The sequence below is a fragment of the Pelophylax lessonae genome (assembly GCF_965119305.1).
Source record: "Pelophylax lessonae genome assembly, chromosome: 2".
NCBI classification, from domain to species: Eukaryota; Metazoa; Chordata; class Amphibia; order Anura; family Ranidae; genus Pelophylax; species Pelophylax lessonae.
The window spans coordinates 208,475,525-208,486,448 of NC_138769.1; the positions used below are offsets into that span (position 1 = coordinate 208,475,525).

At 47.6% G+C, this 10,924-nt stretch overlaps 1 protein-coding gene across 4 annotated transcripts in view; it reads left to right on the forward strand.

Moving 5' to 3' along the window:
* The window catches only part of USP9X (ubiquitin specific peptidase 9 X-linked), a 593,271-nt gene that overhangs the window by 505,834 nt on the left and 76,513 nt on the right, over positions 1-10,924 (forward strand). For all 4 annotated transcript variants that reach the window (XM_082246987.1, XM_082246989.1, XM_082246990.1 and 1 more), the window contains exons 33-34: positions 7,775-7,948; positions 8,138-8,279. In XM_082246987.1, the coding sequence (XP_082103113.1) occupies positions 7,775-7,948; positions 8,138-8,279 (316 nt within the window). The remainder of the gene's footprint in view (positions 1-7,774; positions 7,949-8,137; positions 8,280-10,924) is intronic.

A 10,924-nucleotide genomic window follows, 5' to 3' on the forward strand; every position in this document is an offset into this window, starting at 1 on the left:
GGCAATCTTCTTTCAGCGACCCCCTAGCCACGCACTCTTTAGTTCGTGCCTTCATTCAGGGGGTTCAACATGTGTCTCCACGTGTACGGTCTCTTTCGCCGCCATGGGATTTCAATTTAGTACTTTTGGTTCGCCAGAAGCCTCCATTTGAGAATATTCAGGAGATTCCTTGCCTACTTTAATCCAGAAGGCGACATTCTTGGTGGCTATTACCTCAGCCCGCAGGGTATCGAAATTGCTGGGATCTCACTTTTTTCCTTTTTAAACTGATTTTTTTCCTCTTTTATTTTCTGTTCCTGTGAAGATCGTTATGGTCTCCTCAGTCCGACCAGCGAGCGTGACCTAACCTCAGCTCCGCGGTTGGTCGGCCTCGACATAGCCCCACTGGACGGGGGCTGGTCGGTGAGTTCAACGTCTCGCGAGGACACACACGGCCTGAGTCGCAGTGTGCCTCTGGCCCGTAGCACTCTCATTCCGATGGTGCGGTAGTCTGCCTGGAGTGGTGCCCACCTGGTTCCACGGTATGTTAAGCAGTATCCCATCTCTCCCCTTTGCAGGTTTTGGGGTGGACGTGGGCCCCTCCCTGGGACGGTGGGACCCCCAGGTTCCCCTCCTTCCCAGCCCCTCTAGGGTCACTGTTGGGCCTTCCCACCCACCTCCCCTTGAATCTTTGAAAATTTAGGCCGTGGCCAGCTTGGCGCCTTCCCTGCAACAAGGGGGGGGGGTGGTGCTGTGGGGGTGGTCACCTTTGATGACAGAATGCCGCCATTTTGCGTAGGGCACCCCCCCCCTCTGGGTACCTTGCCTGCTTGTCAACGTTATGGCGGGCAGCCCCCTTTACGGGGGCCATTTATTTTCATGCCGGCCTGTATGGAGGGCGACTCTTGTTTTTTTTGCGGGGTCCAGTAGGTGGTCCATTCGTGGGCCCTGGGTCAGCGACCCTCACCTGCCTGTTTTGTGTCTATGCAACAATCCTGATTATGTTTCTGGGTAAACTTAATAGGGTCGCAACACTTTGCGTGCTCTGAGGATGTTTCCTCTTCTACTGCAGCCATGCATGCAATGGTGCTGATTGCACTGATTGTATCGGTGCGGGCAACTTTAAAATTGGAGGGTGCAGCTGCTGCTGCGTCGGAGGTGCCAGTCACCTTTAATACCCACAGCTCCCCAAAAACGGCAAAAGGTGTCCCCTCTTTCCACCTACTTGACAAAATTGTCACGAGTCAGTGACCTAAACACATTGTCGGTGCCTAAGCGTTTTTGCTAGACTGTATCCCTTTGAAGAGTCCCTGTTTTAAAAGAAAGTGGACTGTCCCACATGTGGTGGATTCTCAGGGTTTCCGGCTGAATAACTTAACTGCACTCTAATTCTGGTGGAGGAATCTCTGGCATTTATAGACCCCTTTGACGGGATAGCCGAGGCTTTGGTCCGCCACATGTTTCCTGTGGCCAGTTCGGTCCTTAGACTGTTGTTCACCATAGCAATGGTGTCCCAGACTTTACAGAGTGGGGAAAGCTTTTGCGCCAGGATCTGGAAGGGGAACAGCTTCCCCCTTGCCTTGCGAGCTGGTGGACCAGTTGGTCTAGGGGTTGCAGTTTTGTCTGTGGTACCTCTCTGGATGCGGCTCCCTTGGTTTCTAGACTGTCCGTGACAGTAGTGGTCCTTCGGCGCCTGATATGGCTGAAATACTGGTCTGTGGACTAGTCTTCCAAGATGGCCTTATCTGCTCTTCCCTTTTTTGGGGGATCACTTTTTTGGATCTTTCTGGATGCTATCCTTAAAGGTTTTACGGGGGGGGGGGGAAAGAGTACTCTTCAACAGGATGCCAGGGGTGAGTAGTCTCGTCACAGAGAGCGGGTTCTTCCAGACCTGCAGACAAATCCTCTTCTGCTTGAAGGGTCGCCCTCACCCGTGTCTGAGGTGGGGGGGGGACGTCTTCACTTCTTTCCAGGTTCATGGACCTTCCTGATTAAGACAGGTGTGGGTCCTTGAGCTTGTCCGGTCCAGCTACAAGATCGGGTTTCGGTCTTATCCTCCAGTAAATTTCTTTCCTTCTAATCTGCGTTTGTCCCCAGACCGCCTGCAGGGACTTTTCGTGCTGGTGCAAGTCTTTCTACTACAAGAGGTGGTTGTCCCGGTTCCAAATTCGGAACGTTTTCAAGGTTTCTAGTCAAATCTCTGTTTACAGTTCCAGGAAAGAAGGCAAGGTGGTATGTCCAATCCTGGACCTCCAAGGCTTTGAACCGCTTGTGCAGGTACAGAAGTTCTGAAGGGGGTCCATTCGTACAGTAGTGGCATCCCCACATCAAGGACGCTTACCTTCATATTCAATTATATGTCGATCATCCGCATTTCCTCCGATTGCCGTGAGTGAGGAGCATGCTCAATTCATGCCATTACCCTATGGTCTCGCTTAAGCTCCTCGGGTGTTCACAAAAGTGTTGGCCCCGGTGCCAGCATTGTTGCGACAGCGAGGGATTGCGTTGCTGGGGTATCCGGACAATCATCTTCTGCAAGCAGAGTCTCCGACTGCTCTACAGGACAACCTGGATATCGCTGTGCGGACTCTGCATGAGGTCGGTTAGACTTTAAACTTCTAGAAGTTTGCTCTGGTTCCGTCCATTAAGTTGGACTATCTGGGTCTGACTCTGCACTCAGGCCTCAGCCAGGGTGCTTTCTTCCCGCTGGACAATCTCCAGGAGCGGCAGAATGCTAGTCGACTTCTGTTGTCCAGCAGTTGGGTTGTCTCTCAGGACTTCCATGCTGGGCGATGGTGTCTACCTTCCAGGCGGTACCGTTTGCACAATTCCACACTAGACTTCTGCAGAGAAATCCTTATAGATAAAAATATATATGTGATGTAATAAGACTTAAAAATATTATATATAATCCTTAAATAGATGATTAACCGGATATATATACGTGTTCAAGTGAAAAAATAATAATAAATCCCTAAGTATCCTTGCCAATATTAAATCATAGTGCATATAAATGATAATCAGTGGTAAAAAAAATTCCATAAGTGACTTGTGAATGATTTGGTATTATAAAACACAATATTTTCTCAATAAACCTGTGTAAATCCTCATAAAAGTGCGTAGTGCCAAAAACTGTCCAAAGAAACCTTCAATGTGCAAATCGCAGTAGTAAAGAATCAAAATGCAGTCCAAATGTATATCAATAACAATATAAAAAATAAATGGTAAAAATGAATAGTAAAAATAAAGCAGTGTCACATATAGATAAATCCAAGTCTTTGTGAGTCCTTGCAAATAACAATAAAATCTTCTACAAAGTGCTTAAACCACCTATGGGTGGTAGGTGTTCCCCAAGAGAGTGAGTGACCGGAGTGTCACAGACCACAAACCAACTGTGCACCCCGTTCTGAGTGGGCGCTCACCTTATGTACGATCAAAACAGGAACATATTCAGGGGCTCCTTCTTAAGGGTGACCCATCCAGTTCCTGTTACTCCAGCAGCCCGTGGCCCAGATACGGTATAAACTGACACATGTACAGGGTATCGCTTTTAAAAGTGATGCATCCAAAGCGCAACACTCCAGCAGCAAATATCAGCATGGTATATGAAAAAAAGAAGTCTCCAATAGTGCTTATACCTCTTTAAGTATTTATTTAATAAAAAAAGGGAATAATTAAACTCACATTTTTCAGTGCATCCATGCACCTTTTAAAATAGCATCTATAGTGTAGTTGTATCCATTCATCCAACAAATCCGTGGTGGTAAAGTGGGAGACGCCGCGGGTGAATACCTCCTCCTATGCTGGTACAGCCCGACAGTCTCACGAACAGTGAAGCGATCCGTCCGTCCTTGCCCCTCCCCTACGCGTGACGACACCAGGGACCTCGTGTCTTCCTCAGGGGGATATGATCCAATCCAAATAAGCACTACTGGAGGCTTCTTTTTTTCATATACCACGCTGATATTTGCTGCTGGAGTGTCGCGATTTTGTTGGATCACTTTTAAAAGCGATTCCCTGTATATGTGTCAGTTTATACCGTATCTGGGCCATGGCTGCTGGAGTAATAAGAACTGGATGGGTCACCCTTAAGAAGGAGCCCCTGCATATGTGCCTGTTTTGATCGTACATAAGGTAAGCGCCCACTCACAAGGGGGTGCACAGTTGGTTTTTGGGCACAGATTGTGTTCAGGGGGTCTGGACTCTGGAGGAGTCCATACTACCAATCAACGTACTGGAACTTTGGGCGATCAGACTTTGTCTGGTCCATTGGACGGTTCGTCTTCAGGGATGTCCAGTCCAGATTCAATTAGATAATGTCACGGCTTTGGCATATGTCAATCACCAAGGGGACACAAAAAGTGTCCTTGCGTCTAGAGAAGTAGCTGGCTTCCTAAGGTGGGTGGAACGTTTTCGTTCCAGCTCTCTGCCGTACATATTCCAGGGAACGAAGATTTGCAGGCGGATTACCTCAGTCGACAGGCCATGGACCACTGGGAGTCGTCTCTTCATCTGAAGGTGTTTCACCAGCTGTGTCTCCTGTGGGAAAATCCTGAGGTGGACCTGTTGGCCTCCTGTCTCAAAAGGAAGGTGCAGTGATTTGTGGCAAGGTCTTGATCCTCTAGCCGAGGCCACGGACGCACTGGTGGCTCCTTGCAGCCAGTACTGTCTAATATACGCCTTTCCCCCCTCTGCCAAGACTTCTACGGAAGATCGAGGCAGAAGGAATTCCAGTCATCCTTGTGGCCCCAGACTGACCTCGCCGGTCTTGATACGCGGATCTAGTTAGGCTATTCGTTGATGTCCCTTGGCGACTCCCTCTCAAAGAAGACCTGTTTGCCCAAGGGCCGATCTTCCATCCTGCTACATTCCCTGGCTTTTACGGCTTGGTTGTTAAAAGCCAGATGCTGAAGGGTAGGGGGTTGTCGGACTCTGTGATTCCCACGCTGTTAAAGGCTAGGAAATCTACCTATAGGAAGATTTACCATTGCGTTTGGAAAGCATGCATTAATTGGTGTGAGTCTCTGGGGGTTTCTCCCCATTTTAATACTACTTGCTAGTAAACTGAATACCTAGAGCAGAGAGCGGGGTTATATACCAGCTGAGGATGGCCCATGGGTGTAGCCAGGAGTTTTTGTTCTGCCTAGTCCTACTCCTGGAGGAGGCAATATAACCCTAGTTAGGATTTATAGAGTGCTGTGCCTGTCAATGAATTATCCTGATATCCTTCCCTGGAGTAGTATAGTGTTACTATAGCGTAAAAGTACTAGTGTAAAATAAAAAATAAAAAAGTTTTTATAACTTTTTTTTTAACATAAGGTCACCAGTAAGTGTCCCTTATCACTGCCGCACCAGTTACATTATGATGCTGTACTGCACTGGTGACAGTATAAAAACCATTTTAAAGTTAAAAAGTGCTATATTTTTCACCATAGGGTTATGCTGCCTCCACAGGTAGTAGAGAAATAGGACTAGGCAGACCACAAAAGCTTGGCTACGCCCCGTGGGTCTTTGTTGGCTGGCATAACCCCCCCCCCCCCTCCTCTCTGCTTAGAGATGCTCAGTTTTTGTTTGCCTAGTTTAGGAGTAGGATCTAGTCTCCCTGCTGTGCCCTAGGTCAAAATTTTTTTTTTTTGCTTTTTGTTTTTGGATTACTTCCTGTTTTTTTTTCCTGTGGAGATCTTCTAGCAACTGCTGGCCTGAGCGATGATTTGTATTGAAGTTCCAGTAGTCCCCTCAGCCCGGCCAGCACGCGCGCAGAGACCGTAGCTCTGCTCTCGGTCGCACGTGACATAGCCCCATTGGGCGGGGGCTGGTGTGCGAGTTAAACGTCTTGTACGGGTCTCGGCCTGAGTCGCAGTGTTCCTTTTGGCTGACAGCTCCCCCATTTAGGTGGCGAGGAGGTTCCTGTTTTGGGAGTGTTACCTGCATGCTTCGCTGGATCGATATGTAAGGGCCCCCTCCTCTCCTTCCCTGGATGCGGTGGTCGGTCCCTCCAGGGTTTCTCTTCTCCCCCCTTTCCCCTCCCTGGGTGGCATTGAGCTGGCTTACCTGCCGGTACTCATGTGGGGGTGGCTGGTGCCCAAGCTGTGGGTGCCCCTGGCCCTAATGTTTGCGGGCGTGCTGTCGCCCTCGGTGTGCTTGCTATGGGTTGGGTGGGCTACTTTGGATCCCCTTGGGGACAGCAGGTGGCCTAAAATCCGCTGGTTCAAGTACTTTGGGGCCTACTAGCTGGTCCTTGGATGGGGCGGCCCCAGTTGCGGCGGCTGAAGCAGTCTTTGTACCCCAGGACATCTGTCTCTCCTCCACTCCCCGGGCTGGTCGCGCTCCCGCAGCTGAAAAATTTAGGCCACTGCGTTCCTCAACCCTGCTACAGATTCCCATCTATGTCTTGGAACTTTGAGCAATCAAGCTTTGCCTGGATCATTGGTTTGAACAGCTGCGGGGGCTCCTGGTGCGGATTGTCGCACAATGCCACATCTGTTGGCATCTCAGCTAAACAGATAGCAAAGTTTGTGGCCAGGTCACAATATCCTCTGGTAGACACCGTGGATGCTCTGGTGGCTTCATCCAGCCGGTAACTTCTGATTTACGCCTTTCCTCCACTCCAGCTTCTTCCGCGACTTCTACGCAGGATCGAGGCCGAAGGGATTCCAGTCACTCTAGTGGCTCTGGCCTGGCCTCGCCTCAACTGGTCGCTGACATCCCCTGAAGGCTTCCTCTTAGGGATAATCTGTTGTCTCAAGGGCCGATCTTCCATCCTGTTACGGTCGCTGGCTTTGATGGCCTGGCTGTTGAGAGTCGGTGTTGAAGGTGAGAAAATCGACTTCTCCAAAACGTAGAAGACATACATTTCCTAGTGTGATGTTTGAGGAGTCCATCCTCGTTCCTTTTCGGTGGCTCAGTTTTTGGCCTTTCCTCGAAACCTTTGGCTTCCTATTCATTGATGCATACATACCTTCAAGGGGTTACTTATTTTACTCTGCCTGTACGTTCTCCTCTGCCACCATAGGATTTGAACCGGTTTCTGTCGGTTATTCAAAAATCTCCCTTTAAAGACATATGGGAGATCTCTTTACTTAAGCTGTCATAAAGGTGACTTTCTTTGTGGCTATCGCCTCTGCTCGCAGGGTGTCAGAGTTGACAACTTTGTCTTATTATTCTCCCTATCTGGTGGTTCACAGGGATTCATTTTGCTAAATTTTCGGTCTTTTTTCATTTAGAGAAAAATGTAAAAAAAAAACCCAGGACTGCTCAATTGTCCTTAATAATGTAATGCCGCCGAAAGCTGAAAATCGGCCTGGGCAAGAAGGGGGTAAAGGTGTCCAGTATTGAGGTGGTTAAATGCATATAGTATATTTGCAGCATTTTACTCAATTTAGGTTATCGTATTGTTTCAGAAAATTGTGACTTAACAGTCACATTTTTACCTGCTTGTTCCTTATTTCATATGCAAATTTGCACACTCCTCCTCTAGTGGCTCTCTGTGTTTCAGTGGTTGAGGTAAACCGCAGTCTATCAGTCTACTCATCCGATTAAACACACTAGTCCTTTGAAGGATATTACCACTTTTTCAGGCAATTTTGAGACCACACAGCATTACACAAGCAAGCCTAATTAAAAAATAAGTACCTTTTTAGATGTTTCTAAGCTTGCAAATATGTCCCAATGTGTTTACCACTTTCTTAAATACACTGTACTAGTTGTGAGTGTTAATGTTATAAAAAAAAAAGGTGTTCTATGTTAAAAAAAAATAAATTACTTTTTTTTTTTTTTTCTCTTCTTTTCTTCTTAGGCTTTGGGGTGAACCTGTTAACCTGCGGGAGCAACACGATGCTTTAGAATTTTTTAATTCCCTTGTTGATAGTTTAGATGAAGCATTGAAAGCATTGGGTCACCCAACCATGTTAAGTAAAGTTTTAGGAGGATCCTTTGCTGATCAAAAAATTTGTCAAGGGTGCCCTCATAGGTAAGTGGCATTAACTAGGCTGGAATCTGCACAAATGTCTTTGTATATTCTGCCCATGAATGGAATAGTAGCCACATTAGCAGGTGGCAATTTTTGTATTTAGTACAGTCTTTCCTTTGTTTTACTGCCGTTTTCTGCCTCTGTAAATGTTTGCTCAAATCTTGAAAATCGTGTTTTTGTATTTTTAAGGTACGAATGTGAAGAATCCTTTACAACCCTGAATGTAGATATTAGGAACCACCAAAACCTGCTTGACTCAATGGAACAATATGTCAAAGGAGACCTCCTGGAAGGTGCAAATGCATATCACTGTGAAAAATGCAACAAAAAGGTCAGAAGTCCTACTTATTCTTAGAAACTTAAGCGTTAAATTCATAAAGTATGATCCAAGCTGTTAATGGATTTTAAAACCTGCATACAGTCCATGTTTTTTTGGGATAGACTTAAAAAAAACATTGAGGTTCTATCTAGTTTTCTTTTGAAGTCTGTAACCTCATTGAAATTTTAGCTCACTTTCTGTCCCTTTGACAGCAGAACAAGAAATGGGAGGAGAGGTTATCAGTCGGACAGGAAGACAGTAAAAATTGCCTGACACAGGTTAGAACCCTTTACTGTCCGAACAGGAAGTGTTCTTCCTAATGGGAATATAGGCTTTAAAAATTATATTGGTTATTTTCCTTGCCCACTCCACAAAATAGTATATAATTAGTATACAGGATTTATATAGTGCTGACAGTTTGTGCAGCGCTTTACAATCTAAATGGAGATAGTGCAGTTATAATACAAAAGAGTTGAGAGAGCCCTGCTCATAAGAGCTAACAATCTAATAGGGTGAGGAAAGTATTACAAAAGCTAATAAATGGGGGTATTGAGCTGGTTGGGGAGTTGAAAGTTCAGCTAGTGATAGTCTTGAAGAATTACATTTTCAGGGATTGCCTAAAGGGTGCCAGAAAAGGAGATAGCCGCACAGGTTGAGGTAGAAAGTTTTAGAGGATATGAGAGGCTCTTCAGAATTCCTGGAGATGAGCATGAGATGACGAGAGACCAGATTTAGAAAGCAGTAGGTCTTGGGAGGAGCAGGGAGGATAGTTTGTGTGATATTTGGAAACAAAATTGGTGATGTAGCATGGGGCAGAGGGCAGAGTTCTAAATGGCTTTGTATGTTAGTATTTTACATTTTAATATGCTGAGAAATCGGAAGCTAGCAGTGGGATTGGCAGGGAGAGGTGACAGACACTGAGTGGTTGGTGAGGTAGTCTAGTGGGTAAGGTAGGCAGACTAATTTGACTAGAGTTGGGCTTAAAGCTGAATTCCAACATTATTTTCACTATAACAGAATGGAATGATTAATCCCAGCATATATACCCAGATCATACCCCTGTACTATGTTGCTCTGTTGTCTGCAGATCCCCTGATAGTCTGGGTTTAGTTGTGTCTTTCTAACTTGTGACACTCTGTATATCCTCCTGATAGACTGTCTCTTGCACAGCCACTTCCTGCAGCAGCTAGAGTCTGTAACCCTCCCCTTTGTAGTCTTTCAGACTCTGCAAGTGATGTAACTTCCTTCATAGCTCTGATTGTGGGTGGGATTGAATACATCCTAATTAGTATTCAACCCCACCCAGTCACTACTACAGAGAGTCCAAATCTCCCATGTCCCACCTCATAGATCACAGCATTTTTCAAGAAAAAAATCCCTTTATACACAACCGGTTCTGAAAGGTAGCTGGGCTGCTGCTGAGCAGGATTGAATGGATCACAATTAGAATTTAATCTTGGCCAATTAAACATGCTGACAAGTGTGAACAGGGAGAGTCCCACCTCTAAGATCAGTGGTGGAACTACCAGGGTTTCAGCAGTCGCACTCGAGACTGGGCCCTGGAGTTCTGCCACTGTGGGGGGGCCCACAGGCCGCCGCTTCTAGGCAATGATCAGAGCAATATGTTCCAGACACAGTTGTACACTGTGGGCGCCACCCTCCGCCGCCACTAATTGCAGGCATGACATTATACTTTCACTGTGACTGAGTGAGCACTCACTGCTGCTGGCACAGCGCCTTCGCCCATTCCTCCAAGCAGATCAATGTCGGGTGGAGTAGAAAGTAAACTGATGGGCCAGTAGAGTGAAGGGGAAAGAGATCTCCCCTGCGTGAGCCAATGTAAAGACAGAGTCCCCATGTCGGGAGAGCTGCTACTGGAGGCACTATAAAGCCGGGCTGTGAGCGCTGAGCAAGGAGGGGGATCAACTGATACTGAGAACAGGTGAGTGCCAGTGTCACCATCCCATCCCCCTGCCCCTGATCCCATATCTCCATCCCATCCCCCCACCATCCCTCTGCCGCTTATCCTCCCCCCCCCCCCCCCCACTATCCCTCTGCCCCTATTTTCATCCCTCGGCCACTGAACCCACCCCCCCCACCACCATCCCTCTGCCACTGATTCCATCCCCCTCACCATCCCTCTGCCACTTATTCCCCCCCACCATCTTTCTCCCACTGATCCCATCACTCCTGCCTATCTCCCTCACCATCCCTCTGCCACTGATCCCATCCCTCCACCACCATTCCATCCCCACACCATCCCTCCATCACCATCCCTCTGCCACTGATCCCATCCCCCAACCACTATCCCTCTGCAGCTGATCCCATCCCCCCCCACCACTATCCCTCTGCCGCTGATCCCATCCCCCCCCCCCCCACCACTATCCCTCTGCCACTGATCCCATCCCCCCCCCCACCACTATCCCTCTGCCACCTGATTACCTCCCACCCCTATTGATCCCACCACCACCGATTCCATTCCCCCACCACTGCCACTAATCCCATCCCTCCCTAACACCACCACTGATCCCATCCCCCCACAACCACTACTGCCACTGATCTCAAGGGGGGGTATGCAGGAGTACTGTTTTAGTACCTCCAGAGTGCCCCCTTATATCTTCCAGAGTGCTCCCTTACATCCTCCAAAACGCCCGCTA